Below are 18,934 nucleotides of genomic sequence, written 5' to 3'. Positions count from 1 at the left end.
CTGCTAATTACCTCATTTCCTTCAGAGGCTCTGTTGTCATCTACACCTCCCTGGCTGCGGCCCTCTGAACGTGCTGAGGGCCACCTGAGCTGTTCTCCTCTAGTTGGCCCTGGTCACTTGCCTAGCGAGGTGGTTTTCCCACTCTGCTTTCTGGTGCTAGAGAAGAAAATGGCGACAATAGAAGAGATATACTGAGCACACATGGGCTGGTGGGGACACTGGGTGGGCAATGGGGTTGTGAAGGTGCATTTTCAACATACTCAGGGTAATAGCCTTGTGGCAAGGTTAGTAAAAACAACCTTGAAGTGAGGAACTCAAGTTCCATCAGGGAACCCTAGGATAAATTCTGTGACGTTCAGGAGGGCAGACCACAGCTCACTGTGATGTCAGCAAAAGCTCCTAGAGAAAGAGACATTGAGAATAGCCTTGAAGGACTGGCAGGGTTTGGCAGAGTGAAGTGGGGCAGGGGTGGAGTGGGCAAAGGTCAAGGGGTGGGGCAGCACTGAGCATGTGCAGGGAACGGTGAGTCACCCCTTGACAGGAGCAGTGAGGACTGACACTGGGCAGGGGAAGAAAAGCAGGTTGTGGAGGCTGTGGGTGCTAGCAAGGGAGTATAGAAATTCTCCAGCAGGGGTCTTCAGGAACCATGGCAGGTTGAACCATGCTTGGAAAGGTTTTGGAGACCCAATTGCCTGTTTCCCCTTATTTGTGAATCCACCCACGAGGGGCTCCTGCCTTGCATCGGGTGACTCACAGATGTCCCTGTTTTTCTTCTGTGGTCAAGGCCCTTGCTGAAATGCTCAAGGTGAACAAGGTATTGAAGACACTGAACGTGGAGTCCAACTTCATTTCCGGAGCTGGGATCCTGCGTCTGGTGGAAGCTCTTCCACACAACACTTCTCTGGTGGAACTGAAAATCGATAACCAGGTAAGATGGGCAAGGTCTCCTCGTGTCCCTTACTAGTATCACTCACAGTCCTACACTTGCCTGAATGCTGCTGGGCGGAGTAGATGGCGCTCACTGTAGAAGCTCCAGAGCCAGGCTGTGAGGGACCTCCAAATTCATCCTGCCCACACCCTCCACCATGCTACCTTCCTTCTTCATTCCTGCCAGGTGCTCTGCCCACTTCTGGTTGTGTTCCCCTAGTGACAGGGAGCTCTCCTTATCATCACCACCCTTTCACCGTTGGGCTTTGAGAATCTCCTTTCTTAGACCTAGGACAAATGAGCTCTCTTTTCAAGTCCTATTGGCTTGACTGCTGTCTGCTGCCCCAGAACATCTAGTTTACAGATCTCCTGAACTACTGGAGCCCTTCTTCACCCATCCAGATAGCGCCACTTTCCTCACTTACCCTACCCTATGGGGTTTTGAGTCTCCTTCCCCTTGAGGTCCCCTCTGGGCAAATTCTAGGTTGCAAACTTAATTTTCATGGAGTTACTTTTTCAGTCACTTATCTTTGGCAGTACTGACTTTCTAAGGGGATGATAATAACAAGAGCTGAGTGCAACAGTAGCTTGTATGTTATATGAGGGTCTGCTGTGGAGCAGGCTCTATACTACACACCTTGAATCCATCATCTCTGGTCTCCATAACAACCCTACAGGATGCTACTGTCTCAGTTTGCAGAAGGGAAAACAGCCCAGAGAGGTTAAAAACAGGCAACCTTCTCAGGGTCACAGAGGCAGCTCTTAGGAATCAGGATTTGAATCCAGGGCTCTCTAACTCCAAAGTCCACACTCCTTCCAGTACCACACATTGCCTCCAATGTGAAAATGCTTCTTTATGGATAGGGAACTTGGGGTTTGTTCCCTACATAAAATTTTAGCTGAATGGTTGTATAAATGTATGCAAAGGAAAAAAGATTGGAAAGAAATATTACAAAATAATACACAGTGGTTATACCCAAATGGGATTATCAGTACTTTGAAATTTCCTCATCGTAAAATATGGCAAACAGACAGAAAAGTGCATAGAACATAAACATACAGTGTAACAAATCACAGCAGGCAGGTGACTCCTGCTCAGGTTAAAGACTAAACCATCACTAGCCTCTAGAAGACCTTGGCCACCTCTTCCTAGTCATGGTCTTTCTTCCTGACTTGCTCCCACTCTTCCTGGCCCCCAGGTCCTCCCCACCCTGCCCTCTTCCCCCGCTAGAGAAACCCCCTTTTCTGTAGGGAGCAATGGAGCCTCTCCTCCACCTAGGGTGCTCTGGAGCAATTGGGAGTAGTTTAAAGGGCTAAGTGCACATCTCTGCCCAGCTCCATCACATACCAGTGATGGCATGTGGCATACTGGTACCTTGAGTTTGCCCTGATAGACAGGGGTGTTGACATTATGGGGATTGGCAAGCGTTACATATCAGGCTTTTGTACTACTTTGAGAGCCAGTGGACCTACTGTTCTCTCCTGTCAGCTTCATATCTCCTCCAAGCCCTTCTGCCTAGGAAGAGAGAGCTAGATGCTCCCTCCTCTGGTCCCCAGCACTTTGGCTTCCCCGTGAGCCTCTCTGAAGCTGGTGCTGTGTCTGAGTCTTCTCCACATCACAGTGCCTAGCCCAGGATCTAGCCTGCATGAGTGCTTTTTTGCCTGAATGGTTGTGCATAGTGCTTACTGCACAATGAGGTGACAGAGCAAAATGCAGCCCACAATCCACTCTCCCAGCTGTGTGCCTCAGAGAGGGTACTTTCTCTAATGCATAGGAAGAGGCCATATGAGCCAGCAGCATCTCTGTCACGTGAACTCACTACATTGGACTCCTTGCCTCTCTCACAAGCCAGTGGCCTCGCTGCTGCATTGCCCATTCCCAGCCCCTCCCCACCCTGACCCTTTCTGCACCCTCCCTTGGCCATTGCTGACTCCGCTGTCTTGCAGTAGATGGAACAAAGGCATGCAGCATACTTGGCAGCAGCCCCTGGCCAGGCCCTGGGCTTGGCTATGCATGCAACTGCCAGCCTGGCTGTGCAGAAGTCAGTGTCTCCCCCGAGGCAGCTGAAACCTGACTCCCAGGACAGAATGGTGGCCTAGTCCTTGAGAGGGGAGCTGACAGTGAGCCGATCCCCTTGCCTGTCACTGCTGTCTTACCTGAGTCCAACACAGAGCCAGTGCTGGACACCATGGAGCAAGCACATTTACTTCCCTGAGCCTCAGTTTCCCCACATGTAAAATGAGGATAGTAAGAATTGTTACTCGTAAGGATATAACAGGGGGGAACTGTAGTTGGTGACTTGGGATGACTCTGCAGGTGATCTAGGTTCACATATTATCCTAAGGATCCATTATTAAGCCAGTGCTGGGAGCTACTAACAACACTGGGTGCTTTATGTCCGTTTTTTCATGTAATGCTCCCAACAACCCTAGAAGTGGTAAAACTGCCAGATGGTCTATTCCACCTGCCCAAGGTCACACAGTTAATAAGTGACACAGACAGACTCAAACCCAGGTCTATGTGACTCTAAAATCCATGTACAGCACCTGGCTGGGTTCTTGAGACAATTGTGGTTTCATGTGGGCCTATACTGGCTTTTCTCATCTGTCCCTTCCCCACCACTGTGCTGGGCTCTGCGTATGAGTAAGGCTCTGTCTCTACCCTCCTGGACCCCCATGCTGGGTGAGAAGAAAGAGAGGTGAGGAAGTGACCTATGTCAGGTGCTCTGTAAGTCACAGGCAGTGACCAGTGAGGTCCACTGGAAGAAGCAACCCAGTCAGGAGCAGGGAGCAGGCAGCATCTGGGAGGAGGCAGAGTCTGGGTAACCCACAGGGTTGGGAAGTACCTCAGACAGAAAAATGGAAACCAGGAGCCACCTGAAGAGAGAAGGCAGGGGAACTTGTGGAATCCATCCATGCCAGACTTCTGGTGCCCCTGAAGAAGAACCAGATGGGGCTTGGGAGGGCAAAGAGCCTTGTATGGGTAGACTGAAGCTGTGGCCTGCGCACAGAAAACACCTCCTGGCTGGATGCAAATGGATTGGTGAGGAAAGGACATGGGGCCCCCAAGGCCAGTGGGGGCTATGGCCACCTAGATGAGGGGACCTGTGTATGTGTGTGTGTGATGCTCCTGCCTAACTACTCTCCAGTTGAGCCTGCAGGGAATGGGCTGAATCGGTGGAGGCACGTCTCAAGGAGGGGTACCACTAACCAAGGCTCCAGTAGGTCCCAGGCCTCTCACAGTGCATCCTGGGAGGGCTGGGCCCAGCTGCCTCCTCTCTGTGTCCCAGCTCTGGGCAAGGGTTGGGGGAATGTGACCAAGTGCAGGTGGTGAGTAGCACTTGATTCATTCCTCAGTTTTGGTTAGGCAGTGAGGCTTTTGGAGGCTGGAGCTTTTGCCTCAATCCTTGTGCTTATAATCTACGTCAGTGAGACTCTGTTCTCCTTTCTCCTTATACGGCTAGGGAAAGGGACTTGGGGAGCTGTACCCAGGGTGACATGGAGCCTGGCAGGCTGGGATTCTGGGGCTGTTTGTTTACTCAATCCTTCTTCTTATATCCACACAATGTGCTGTTACCTCCTGAAGTTGCTATGACACTGAAGGGACCAAGGGAGCCCTGGGCAGGAGCTGAAGGGTACTGAGAAAATGTCTCACTGGGCCTCCTTTTACAGGTGTAGAAACCGAGGGTCAAGGAAAGGATGGGACTTGCCTGAGGTCACAGGTCAGAACAGTGGCTGGGTTGGAATGTCAGTACACTGCCTGTGTTTGTGGATGGAGAGGAGAGAATCCTGTCGGCCCCAGGGAACAGACACCACAGACAGAGTGCCAGGCACCCTTATCCCAAGACATATTTAAATGGTACTTTGCTGCCCTCTTAGTTTGTCCAGGTCCCATATCCCAACAGAGCTGCCCTCCAGTAAGACCCTTCCCAGAACCCTCAGGGCCCATAGTGTCCCACCCCCTAAGACAAGGCCTGAAAACATGACCACCTCTCTCCAGTGAAGATCTGTGTAGTGTCTGGGGGACCTCAGCCAGATTTCCCACTTTCCCTTCCCGTATTTGATAGTGAGGTTGTGTTTAATATTTTGAAGAGAAGCTGAAGGAAGAGGATTGTATTTTCTTATTTTTCCAGATGGGATGATTTTGGCTGGCTTTTTTTTTTTTTTAACTAAACATTGTCTCTGAGTGTATCCATTATCTATAGCTGTGTAACAAATTATCCCAAAATTTAGCAATATAGCCCCAGAGCCCTGGCTTAAAACAACAATAAACATGAAGTAGCTCAATTTCTGAGAGCCAGGAATCCATAGGCAGTTTGGCTGGCTAACTTCTCCCAAAGCAAACCATCCAAAGCAGAGAAAGAAGAAAGCCTTAGATGTCTTTTATGACCCAACCTTGGAAGTTACATGAAGGTGCTTCTGCCACATTGTTTGTTAGAAGTGAGTTGTTAGGGGATTGAGGAGTGGCTCAAGTGGTATAGCACTTGTCTAGCAAGCTCCAGACCTTGAGTTCAAACCCCAGTTTAAAATAAGAGTTGCTAGATTCAACCCACTCTCCAAGGGACAGGAATTAGCCTCCACATTTGGAAGGGAGAGTATCAAAGAATCTTGCGGATATATTTTTAAATCACTTTAGTAAGAATCATCTATGTTATTCTGTGTCGCAGCAGTTTGTCCAGAAAGACCTTTCTAACAGTAGAGCTACACAAGAACGGAGCAGGTGCCTCACTGAGAGGTGCACTCCCTCCTTGAAGCGTGTAAGCAGAGCAAAGCAATCCAGCAGCTCAGAGATGGAAGAAGTTTAATGCCAACAAGGGTTCAGGACTCTAGCGTTGGACAAATATTTTTCAAATATTTGAATGTTTTCAAGTATTTCCAGTTGTCCATATAATTTGGATCCCTAAGAAATGGCCAGAATTGGCCCATCAAGTGTACAAAGTGAGTTCGATGTCCATGGCCAGAATGGAGTCTCAGAGCCACCAACTCCATGTCACAGCTCATAACCCGTGAGGCACTGATTGTATTCTCACCAGATTGACAACTCTCAGTCATGGCAAGTGTAAGGATGCCAGCTGTCACATTGCTGAAGAGCATGAATACTTTTACATGCTTTTGGCAGAGTAGTCACAATTTTAATTCAAACTATGTCTCTCTTTCAACCCAGCGACTCCTTTTCCCCATAACCAAACTGCAGACTGCTCACTCCTTCCCCTCTTTCCCCTGCACTGGTTGTAACAGGAGACACGGAGCAACCTAAAAGCCATCTGCATCAAGGCATTCCAGGAAGCAGTTAAAAGCTCTCCATGTACCAACTTGGAAAGATCGCCATGAAATATTGCATGGAACAGACACTTTTTGAAAACAATAAGTATAATATAAATACATTTAAAGGAAAAAAAGTACAACAAAACAAAACTCACCCCTGTCTATTTCTGCCGTACATTTTATGCACAGAAACATACCCCATTGGCCATGGTGGGCACCTCAATGGAAAGGAAGTGAGACTCAGAGGAGAAGGTGTGAAGGCACTCTTACATTTTAACTCCATTTGCTGTACAGTCACTTTAATTTTTAATAGCGAGATTACATTTATTCACGCAAGTGATTCATTTAATTCTCCTGCAAATCTGAAGGAAGGTAGAATTCTTCCCTGACCATCCTCTTCCTGGCCTGCATCCCAGACTCTGCCATTACCAGGCCTGACAGCCCAGCCCTCAGTCTCTCCCTAGGGGGCTTCTTACTGCCTTTCACCCGCTGCCAAGGTTGCCCTCTTGATTTTTTTTTTTTTTAAGTCATGCAAGCAAGCTATTCCTAGGCTATCACAGGATGCAAGCCCCAGAGGCCTTGGAGGTCATGAAGCCCAAGCCTTCCCCATTCATGACTACATCTGGAGAGACCTTTAAAAGAGATCGCTTCTATTTACAAAGCTACAGGGACAGGCAGTTCCCTTACTGGCAGTTCCTTCAGTGTCTGGACACCTCCAATGGTGAGATCACAGTGCTGCATGCAGAGTCTGCCTGTGGTTTCTCTGTCACTCCTCCTCTGCCTTCTGGGCTTTCTCAGAGTCTGACATAGCAACTAGTAGAGGCTCTGCAGCAAACTACCTGTGTTCATATCCTTCTGCAATCGTCCAGTTCTGTGAAAATTCTTTTTCTTTTTGGTGGTACTGGGGATCGAATTTAGGGTCTCAAGATTGCTAGACAAGCCCTCTACCACTTGAGCCATGCCCTCAGTCTTTTTTTTTTTTTTTTTTTGCTTGTAAAAGTTTGTTTTTCAGAGAGGGTCTCCCTAATTTGTCCAGGCCAGCCTCGAACTGTTATCCTCCTACCTCTGTCTCCTAAGTAGCTGAGATTACAGGTGTACACCATCACACCTGCCTGGGACAAATTCTTAATGTTTCTGCCTTTTATTTCCGTCCCTGTAAAATGAAAAAATATGATAATAGTACACATTCCATAGGTTGGTAGTAAGGAGAAAATGAAGTAACTTTTGTGAAGTGCTTATGACATTACTCAGCACACAATGATCACTAAATAAAAAGTGATCTGACTGTCAGTCCTGGGTCTGTAGCCGCTACCTCTTCTCTTATCTGTAGATGAGAGTCTCTGAGTCCCTGGAGCCTGAGAAGGAAGCAAGGAAGTAGCTCCTTGAATGCTAAGATATATACATATTTTCTATTTTATTCCTTAATGCAAAAATAATAATTATGAAGCTGGGGATGTAGCTCAGTGGTAGAGTGCATGCTTAACTTGTGCAAGGCCCTGGGTTCAAACCCCAGCACTACCAAAAAAAAAGAGAGAAAGAGAGAGAGAGAAAATGGTTTTGGTCCAATATTAGCATTCTGGAAAGATTGGCCATGATTATTTAGTGGAATCCTGTACCCTCTTCACACACACTGATACACATCTGCGTGTATCCCAGGGATACTAATTTGAGAAGCTGAGGCCTAGAGGATCCTCTGCAGGCCTTCCAGCCCCAAGACAAGGCCAAACCTTGGCTCTGGCATTAAGAAACTGAGAGTCTAGCTTCCATCTCTATATGACTCAGTTTACTCTCTAAAATGGAGAAGCTGCTTCCTGCTTGCCTTGCTCGTCTCCTGGGGACATAGGCATGTAGAACGGAGGCAGATCATGTCAAGGGACTTTGTGCACTGGGCCAAGCGGCACAAGTGCCAGCTTCAATGCAGCCTTCACAGTGATGGCTACCTCTTCCTTCAGGACAGGCTGGTGCTTTCAAGACCAGCCCACCTCAGTTCCAGCAGCACTTTCGCAGCAAGTAACTTCAAGAAGCAGGCAGACTTTCTGTCATGGGATGGAGGGGAGCTACTAGTTCCTTCTGGGGGTGCTCGGATGGTCACTGCACCATCTGCCAGGGCTGAGGGCTGTGTTGAGTCCTCCAAGGATGGACCGGAGGTCTTTCCAGCATTTTCAGGAGCCTTGCCAGATGGGCTGATGGGACTTCGCCAGTGTCCCTCTGCCTGCCATGGTTGGCTTTCCCAGCCTATCTGAATGCAGTTGAGCTCTGGTGGACTTGGAATACCTGGGAGTTCTCTGTCAAGGGTCTTCACCACGGTTCACACGTGTCCATTTGATGCCTGGCTGTTGTGTCCTCTAGCCCTTTGATGTTCCAACATGTTCCTTGGTTGATTCAGACCAATCAGCTTGAACAAGGGACACTGGATAGCATGTACTCTCCAGAACTCACGATGAACAGCACTGAGATGATGGAAATGCTCTGTACTGACCAGTACAGAGGCTGCCAGCTAGTGGCCACTGAGCACTTTGCAGTATGGCTGGTGCAACTGAGGAGCTGAGTTTTGGACTTGATTTTAATCATTCTGGTTTAAAGAGCCACATGGCTGGTAGCTGCTGTACTGGGTCACGCAGGTCTGGCTGGAGAGATGGATATATGGAGGCAGATGAGCCAAATGAGGCAGACGGATTATGGTGGGTATACAGAGGGATGTCCAGTGTGCCTTGGGTTTACAATGGAAAGTAACATTTCTGGGTCAGGATCAGGAACAGCCTAGAGGGAGAGAATTTATAGCGAGTTTATATCCACAGGGGACAGGGGAGGGAAGAACATGCCATGTGGAAACAGTAAAGCCCATGAGCTTTTAGGCGTAGACCTCTGACTACACCAGGCACCGTGTGCTGATCACCTGGGGTAGACAGGCCTGGGGGTTCCTGCTGGGTTATTGAGGTACTGAACTAAGATCAAGTGAGTCAGACCTGAGGCCAGCCCTGAACATAGGAAGGTCTCATGAAAAGCAGAAGTTATGGGGAGTGGGAGCTGTCAGAGGTGGTTGTGTTGCTGTTTGCGTTCTGTGTCTGGTTTTTTTTGAATTGCTTTTTAATTTTGAGCCACTTGTGGATTAGCATGCAGTTGTTAAGAACTAATACAGAGACGTCCGTGTACTCTTTACCCAGTTTCCCTCAGTGGGAACTCTGGTTTGCATCACAACCCCAACAACAGCCCAGATGCAATCAAGGTACAGAGCAATTCTATCACCACAAGGATGCTTCGTATTGCCCCTTTAAAGCCAGACTCACTTGTCTGCTCTTCCTACCTCTAAACCCCAGACAGCTGCAAACCTATTTTCCATTTCAATGTTGTCATTTCAAGAATGTTATATAAATGAAAACATACACTATGTACCATTTTGGATTGTTTTTTTTCACTCAGTGTAATTCTCTGGAGTTTTATTTCACATAGGTGGTTTCATGTACCAATAGTTTATTCCTTTTAGCTGCTGAGTACTATTCTATGGCGTGGACGTACCGGTTTGTTTTAACAACTCACCCACTGAAGGACATCTGGGTTGTTTCCAAGGCTGTCTATTATAAGTAGAGCTGCTATAAACATTTGTGTACAGATTTTATGTAAACAATCATGTTTATTTCTCTGAGATAAATACCCCGAGTCCCATTGCTGTGTCATAGGGTAATTGTCCAACTGTTGTTCATAGTGACTGTCATTTTCCATACCCATCAGCAATGAGTGAACCAAATTCTCTGCATTCTCACAATATTTGGAATTGCCAGTGTTTTTTATTTTAACAATTCTGATAGGTATGCAGTAATGTCTCATTGGGATTTTGACTTGTGTTTCCATAATAGTTAATGATGTTGAATGTCTCCTCATGTCATTGTTTGCCACCTGTGTGTCCTTTTCATGGAAATGTCTCTTTGTACCTTCCCATTTCCTAGTTGGATTTTCTTTTACTGTTGGATTTTAAAATTTTGATGTCTTACGCATGTACCACACAGCGTATCCTTTTAAAGGGTATGACTGAATGGTTTTTAGTGCATTTGCAAAGTTGTGCAAGTATCACCATTATCTAATTTCAAAACATTTCATCACTCAAAGAAGCAGCTCCATACCTATTAGCTCTCTCTCCACTGTCCCCTCCTCAGCCCCTGACACCTCAACTTCCTTTCTATCTCTGTGGATTGACCTATTCTGGACATTGCATATAAATGGAATCGTATCATTTGTGGTCTTTGCATCTAGCTTATTTTACTAGGCATGTTTGCAAGGTTTGCTTATGTTCTAGTGTATGGCAGCACTGCATTATGGCTGAATATTACTCCACTGTATGACTACCACATTTTGTTTATCCTTACATCAGTCTACATCAGTTGTTTATCCTTATGTCAGTCTACATCAGTTGATGGGTTGTTTGTACTTTGGGCTGTTATGAATAATACTGTTAGGAACATTCATGTGCAAGTTTTTATGTGGACATATATTTCCATTTCTTTTCTGTATAGGAGTAAAATTGTTGGGTCAAACAATTTTAATTCAATTTTTATCTTTTTAAGAAACCCTGCTGCATTTAAATTTGGGGGGGCAGTACTGGGGTTTGAATTCAGAGCCTCGTGCTTGCTAAACAGGCACTCTACTACCTGAGCCATGCCTTCAGCTGCCTTTTCAGCTTCTTGAATGGATTCTTTTAAAGCACAAGAGTTCAAAATTTTAATGAGGTTCAATTTATTTTTTTTGTTGGTTGTTCTTTAGATGTCATATCTAAAATAGCACTGCAAAGTCATGAAAACGTACACCTATGTTTTCTTTTAGAGATTTATAGTTTTAATTATGTTTAGATATTTGACCCATTTTGAGTTGTTTTATGTTGGTGGAGTGAAGGGTCTAAACTCATTCTTTTGCATGTGGGTAACCAGTTGTCTCTTTCCAAAAAGATCATTCTTCCTCTCATTGAATTGTCTTGGTGCCCTTTTTAAAAAACAATCTTCATAAATGTATGTATTTATTTTTGGACTCAATCCTATTCCATTTGTCTATGTGTCTGTCTTATGCCAGAACCACAAAGTCTTAATTACTGTAGCTTTGTGGTAATTTTGAAATCAGGCAGTGTTGAGTCTGCTGACTTTGTTGCATTTTCCAGTAAGTTTTAGGATCAGGTTGTCCATTTCTACCAAAAACGAGGTTGGAACTTTGCTAAGAATTGCACTGATTCTATAGGGCAGTTTGGTGGCGTTGGCACATTAACCATTATCAACTCTTCTGACCCATGAATACGGGATGGTTTTACTCTTTTTCCTGTAGTTTTTTTTAATGTTATTCAGTGTTGTTGTTTTTAATATATTAGTCTTTACTTTGTTAAATTCATTCCTAAGCATTTTATTATTTTGACATTATAAATGGAATTAATCATTTTTAGATTGCTTGTTGCTAACATATAGAAATACAACTGAGCCTGGCACTGTGGTACATGCCTATAATCCCAGATTCTGAAGAGGCAAAGGCAGGAGAATCATGAATTCAAGGCCATCCCAGACAAAGTTAATAAGACCCTATCTCAAAAACAAAAGGGCTGGAGGCATGACTTGTGCTTGCTTAGCAAGAGTGAGGCCCTGAGTTCTATCCTCAGTACTACAAAAAAAAGACAAGAAAAAGAAAAAAGAAACACAACTGATTTTTGTATCACTCTGACATCCTACAGTCTTGCTGAACTTGTTAGCACTAATTTGTGTGTGTGTGTTTGCGTTATATCTAGGTTTTCTAGATACAATGTCATATGATCTGCAAAGACTTCTTCCTTTCCAGTCTAGATGGCTTCTCTTTCTTTTTCTTGCTTGTCTTGGCTATGACCTCCAGAGCAATGTTGGTGAAAGCAAACATCCTGTCTTGTTCCTAATATTAAGGGGAAAGCTTTCAGTTTATGCTTATTTTTATTACTTTATTATACATGGTAACATGGAAAATTCAAATATAATATAAAGAAGACAACAACCTCTCCTAAATTCAACTGTGAATATACTTCAAAGCTCTTCCTGTGACATGTATAGTAAATATTTTATATATATATATATATATATATATATATATATATATATATATATATATAATGTAGATATTATATCTACATTAGATAACTACATGAAAGATGTTTTTTGAACGGGGTTTTTTTTTCTCCATTCAGTGTCATTTCATCACCATCCTTCCACACATGTGACCTAAAATTTGCACCATTTCATAGCTGCCCACATTCTTCTGGAAGATTGGACTATCATTTACTAGAGCAATTGCCTCTTGATCAATGTTTCCCTTTCCTCCTGCTATTATAAACAAGCCTGTGAGGAACATCCTCATCACATCCTTCCTGAGACTGTGTATCGTTACACAGTTTGGAGGAGTTGATTGTTTTCAGACTTTGGTAGATGATCACTGTAGATTTGGAGGCAGGGAACTAATACCATCAGAATGGGCTTTAGAAAGCTAACTCTAGCATTCTCAACTTACTGTGTGATCTCAGGCAAATCCTATTTCTTCTCTGAGACTCACATTCTTCATTCATAAATTGAAGAGTGTAGTCTAAACTACTGGCTATCTGACTTGGCTAATATTGGAATTACCTAGGGAGTTTTAACACAGTCATCAGAGTCCCACCACCAGAGATCCTAATTTATAGGGGTACAGACTGGGCAGAGTTCTAAAACCCTCCTTGGAACTAGATGATTTGCAGGTGCTCCCTACTGAAACATCCTTCCAAGGAGCTGTTACCTGGACACCTGCTCAGAGAGGGGCTGCTGTGGAGCCCTGGAAAGAGCCAGTCCTGGTGTCCTGCAGAATTGGGTTTGCATCCAGCTCTTTGCTTTTGTCCATGCAACCCTATGACTGCTCTGCACTCCTATTCCCTTGCTCTTGAAGAGGGCTATCATCCCCACCCACTACTCAAGGCTTCTGCCTAGAGAGGTGGTTTAGGCACTGCACATGTGGAATGAATAGTGATTGGGGTTTTTTTTTGTGTTTTTTTTTTTTTAACCAAAGAGCCAGCCCCTGGGCAACAAAGTAGAAATGGAGATCGTGAGCATGTTGGAGAAAAATGCAACACTTCTTAAATTTGGCTACCACTTTACCCAGCAGGGGCCCCGGCTTCGGGCGTCCAATGCCATGATGAACAACAACGACCTTGGTGAGTGGAAATCCGCTTTCTGCCCTGCCCACCTGACTGTCCCTCCCTCCACTGTGCTGTGTATGTCAGGAAAAATCTCACTCACACCCTCTCTTGGGTGTGTCTTCTTGGGTTTCACATAGATCACATCTTCCTGTTTTCTGTTTATGTCTTGATTCCTTCCCTATACTGTGAGCTCCCAGGAGGTAGGGCTGAGATCTCTCCTTCCCTCAGCACAGCTCAGCACAGGCTGGGCACACAGCACACATCAGCATGTTAGATGGAAGAAATAAAACTCGTGAGGCGCAGGCTCACCCTAAGTCTTTTCCTCTTCTGCACACCCTTCTCTGGGCTCCCAGAGTCCTCTGCAGACCATACCATCTGGCTTTCACCCCAAAGTCCAAAGCTACCATCCCATAACACTGCCAAAAGTCCTATCCCAGGAGAGTTCACATTGTTTTTAAGGAAAAGTTGGAAATGCAACTTCTTAGTAAAGCAACATCAGGTTACAGTCCTTTAATCTCAGTGAAAGGCAACATTGGATTTTTTAAAATGGGAAATAAAGAAAATGTTACTTGAGGATGAGCACATATCACATAGATACACAAGTCACTGGAATGAAAAGCTGGAGTCACTCCTTTCCAGATGCTAATTGTTCACAAGCCCTGAGTGCAGCTATTTATTACGTGTATTCCTGCTGGATGCCAAAGAGAACTTGAAATGATATATAATGAAGGGAATAGGACTGACAAAGTTAGAGGGAAAAAATACAAGACAAGCAGTAGGTCTGTGTTGTTTACTTTATTGAACATTACATGTATCCCTGAGTTTTCTAAAACCATGGCAGGAACAAAACAAATCAAGTTACATTATTTTTATTACAGAAGAGAAGGAAGCATCGTGAGTTGTTTTTTTTCTTTAAAGCTTCTTTCTGAATCAATTATGAAATAAGTATGTCTTAAAGGGAAGCATCTTTGTTATGAAATTCACACCTGCTCTGCACATTGCTCTTTCTAGTTCAAGCCCTTAATAAAATGCAAAGAGCCTAAAGCACAATTACTCCCAGCTCATGTATGTTGCTTCCTGTTGGCTATCTGAGGCTAGGTTGGTGCACGGAAGAAAGGAGATGGGTTTGCAGGTGTGGGCACACAAGGCAGGTACTTACAGACTCTTATGTGGAGACAACCACAGAGCTCACATGCTGGAGTGGCTGTGTTTTCATTGCTTTGACAAAGTACCTGATAGAAATAACATAAGGGAGCAAGGATTTATTTGGGCTCATGGTTTCAGAGGTGTCAGTCCATTATGGAAGGGAGAAAGAACATGGCCGAACAGAGCAGCTCAGTCATCATGGCCAAGAAGCAGAGAGTGAGACAGGAAGGGGCCAAGGACAATCACCCACCCCCTAGTGACCTATGTCTTCCAGCTAGATCTCACCTCCTAAAGTTTCCAGAACCTCCCAAAATAGTGCTACCAGCTAGAGGCCAAGCATTCAACACATGAGCCTATAGGGCATTCATATTCCAACCATAACATTCCTTCCCTGACCTGTAAAAGTTCATGCCCGTCTCATAATGGAAAATGCATTCAGGCCATCTCGAAGAGTCCCCATACTCTTAAAAGTTCTGATAGTGTTCAAAAGTCTAAGTCCATAATCTCGACTGAGATTCAAGGCAATCTCTTAGCTATGAGCTTCCATAAAATAGAAGAAAAAAGCTGGGCACCAGTAGTTGTAATCCTAGCTATTTGGGAGGCTGATATCAGTAGTTTGAGGCCACCCCAGGCAAAAAGTTCATGAGACCCCATCTCAACCAATAGCTGGGTGCAATAGTGTTCACCTTTCATCCCAGATACATGGGAAATTGAGATCAGGAGGATCTGAGTTTCAGTCCAGTCCAGGCAAAAAAGTCTGTGAGACCCTATCTTGATGAAAAAAACAAAAAAGAACTGGGCATTGTGGCACCTGCCTGTCATACCAGCTAGAGTGAGAAACATAAAATAGGAAGATTCTGGTCCAGGTTGACCTGGGTAAAAAGTGAGATCTTATCTCAAAACTAACCAGTGAATAAAGGGCCAGAGGCATGGCTAAATGGTATAGTACCTGCCGAGCAAGCGTGAAGCCCTGAGTTCTAACAACAGTACCACCAAAAAAAAAAATCAAAAAGAAAATTAAATATTCCCAAGATACAATGGCACAGAGTAAACATTCCCATCCCAAAAGGGAGGAATAGAATAGAATGGAACGATTGGGCCAAAGCAAGACCAAAACCCAGCAAGGCAAACATGAAATCCTGTAATTCTGTGTCCAGCATCCAGGGGTCTTGGTATTCATTGGGATGAATAGCCCCATCCCAATGCTCTTGCCATTTGCAGTCCACATGGCCTCTCCTGAGCTGCCTCCACTTGTTGCCTGCAGCTTTCCTCAGCAAACATTCCACGTACCTGGTATCTCCAACATCCTGGGGTCTTCATTGCAGCTTAGGCTTCACCCTCACAGCTTTACTCATTGCCTTTTTAGGGGCTGCCTTCATTGCCACACATTGGCTAGTCTCCCAGACCTTCCCTTGAAATCTGGATGGAAACTCCATGACCCCATACCTATTATCTTCTGCATGCCTACAAAATCAACATCATGTGGGTGACATAAAGGTCTGCTGCTAGCTTGAGCAGTATCCCAACCCACTTGGACCACAGTTGCAGTGGCCTCTGAGTTCCTAAATAGCTGAACCCAGGAAAATATTTCCCTATGTGGTCCTGGGCATGCAGGGTGCCTTGGTGCTCTTTTCCCAAAGCAGTCTTTCAAAATCATTAAAACTTTTACACCCTTGGGGTGAGAGTGTGGCTCAAGTGGTAGGGTACTTGTTTCACGTGCTCAGGGTCCTCGGTTCCATCTCCATATCACGAAACCCCAAAACACCTTAACATCCCTGATCTTTGATGAGTGGAGTCTGGTCAATTCCTGAGATGTCCTATAGATATCTTTCCTATCGTCCCAGTGCAAATGACTTTTTTTTTTTAACGGTGCTAATCTCTTAACAACTTTAAACAATCTTTTCTGACTGAACCGTATGTCTTTCACATCTTTCTGCTCTGCGTTTTGCTCCTCATTCTCACTGTAAACCTGGATACAAGCAGCTAATAATAACCACGCCACAATCTGAATGCTGCACTATGTGGTTACTTAGCCATCACCTTTAAAGTGAGCCTCATTCAGTCTCAGGACAAGGACAAAATATACATTCCTTGCAGAATATAACACAAGTGGCTTCTAGTCCAGTTCCTGGTAAGAGTTCTACTTTCCATCTGAAGCCTCATAAGGCTTACCTTCACTGTCTACATTCCTGTAGGTGTTCTGGTTTGCTAAGCTCCCACCAGAATCTAGAATGCTTGTAGCATTCTAGAGCTTCTCTACTCTGTACCTCTAAACTTTTCCAATTTCCTCCTGATAACCAGTTCCAAAGGCTTAAAAACCACATGGTCTGGTTTCATAGCAACAACCCCACTTCTCTAGTACTAATTTTCTTAGTCAGGTTTTTTCATTGCTGAGATGCAATTCCTGACAAAAGCTACCTAAATTTTCCTAAAGGAAAATTTTAATTTAGCCCATAGTTTCAGATTCTAGTCCACAGCCCTTAGCTCTGCTGATTCTGTGTCTGTGGTGAGGCAGACCATCATGACAGCAGTAGCATGGCAGAGCATCACAGTGGACAGGAAGCAGAGGGTGAGACAGGAAGGGGCCAAAGACCCATCTCCAGTGGCCTGCTTCCTCCAGCTAAGTCCCATCTCCTAAAGTTTCCAGAACCTCCCAAAATAGTGCCACCAGCTGAGAATCAAGTACTCAGCACATGGATCTATGGTTTGTATTCAAACCTAACACACGTCACACTCACACACATTTCAGACCAAGTTACTCCAGTCTACGGACATTTGTCCAAGTGCGGGTGTCCAAAGTACAGGTTCCTGCTCTGAAGCATATGACACTCGGGCTATTCATTCAGTGCTCACTCCACAGGCCAACTTCTCTAGAGCCTCAGGTCTAGAAAAGCTCATTTAAAAAATACACCTGGTATCTTCATTTATCTGAGCTACCCTTATTTGAAACAAAAATAAGAGCAAACACAAATAACTAAAAATCATAATTATTATTGCCATAGTCCAGAGGTGACAGATAAATCAAATCTTTGGAGAAGCCAGCAATCACTTATGTAACTACCACTTACATAAGCCTCAAGTTTTATTCTGATATGCAAGGCCCTCACATTTTCCCTCAGCTATAGATTAATCTTATGTGCCCCCTTGGTACCTATTTTTGGATTAACCCAGCCTCTCTCTTCCCTGATGAAAGATTCCAGATGACTAGAGGACAGGGGTGCTTCCAGGAGATACCAGAATCATCTAGGGTCTAGAAAACATGGCCTTTGAGGACTCTCCTAGTCCTGAGCATCTGACATCCCAAAACTCACCTGACTCCCATCCCAAGGTCTTTTGGAGGCCACTGTAGGAGTTTAGAATGGTAGCACCAAAAGGACTTAAGCTCAGCCTCTAATTCACTTCTCAAGAGACTAAAGCCTGGGATAGGGGGAGGACCTTGGCCTAGCCAAGTCACACCAGTTGTTAGAGCATTTCCTGAGTGACCTTGGTGGGCTCAGGACTGTGCTAGGTGGTACAGAAGTGGCAGAAAGGTGAGTTCTTGAACTGAAGAATTTTTACAGCCCTTTAGGGGAAGACTCAAAGGCATGCCTAAAAATTCAAAAATGCCTGCAAGCCCTGTCCAAATAGAGTGCGATGATGTACAAGGCCAGAAGCCAGGAGAGCAAAGCCTTCTGGTTGGGCGGGACTTTAGCCAGCCAAAGCTAAAGGAAGAGATGGGCCGACAAGGACGGTTAGGAGGTGATCCTGCAGGAGCTACAGGAAGTGCTAGGAATGGGTATGAGGATTCAAAGGCAAGGTGGTGGGGCCCAGCCTATAGCAGGGCAGAGACAGGAAGGTCTGAAGGGGTTGGAGGAATGGGTACGGAGAGTTAGATCCAGAAGGAAAAACAGTTCCCTAGGAAGGAAGGGAAGGGCATTCCAAGCAGAGGGAACAGCATGAGCAAGCAGGATGTGGGATGTACACAGGAAGGGAGCTGGGCGGATAGTGGAGAAGCTGGAGCCCGAGGACTTTAGCAGCAAGTTTAGGACTTTGCCAGTGAAAGCAGGTGGGAAGCGGGCACCATGGAAATTTCCTGCAGGGACACCAGGAGATAAAAATAAGCCTCTGGGTTACCTCAGGGAACTGAGTGCAGCTGTTCCCTTAGGGTTTCCCGCAGAAGGCATTACAGCCAAGGCTGAGCATGGTGGTTCATGGCTATAATCCCAAGTTACTTGGGAGGCAGAGGGGCCAGCTCAAGCAAAAAGTTAGCAAGACTCCATCTCAACCAGTATCTGGACTTGGTGGCATGTACCTATCATCTCAGCTACACAGGAAGCATAAACAGAAGACCACGGACCAAGCAAAAACTGCTGGTGGTCACGTCTTAACACCTCAGGTTTGCAACTGGAAGACATCTAAGTATTGCCCACTTTTCCTTCTTTGGCAAAAGCTACCTCT

General features: G+C 45.2%; 1 protein-coding gene across 3 annotated transcripts in view; it reads left to right on the top strand.

Annotated features, from left to right (window-relative positions):
* The window catches only part of Tmod1 (tropomodulin 1), a 79,586-nt gene that overhangs the window by 58,349 nt on the left and 2,303 nt on the right, over positions 1-18,934 (top strand). For all 3 annotated transcript variants that reach the window (XM_020158594.2, XM_074051404.1, XM_074051405.1), the window contains 2 exons: positions 785-928; positions 13,222-13,366. In XM_020158594.2, the coding sequence (XP_020014183.1) occupies positions 785-928; positions 13,222-13,366 (289 nt within the window). The remainder of the gene's footprint in view (positions 1-784; positions 929-13,221; positions 13,367-18,934) is intronic.

Source organism: Castor canadensis, chromosome 13 (genome assembly GCF_047511655.1).
Source record: "Castor canadensis chromosome 13, mCasCan1.hap1v2, whole genome shotgun sequence".
Lineage (NCBI taxonomy): Eukaryota > Metazoa > Chordata > Mammalia > Rodentia > Castoridae > Castor > Castor canadensis.
This window is presented reverse-complemented; position numbering and strand designations above follow the sequence as displayed.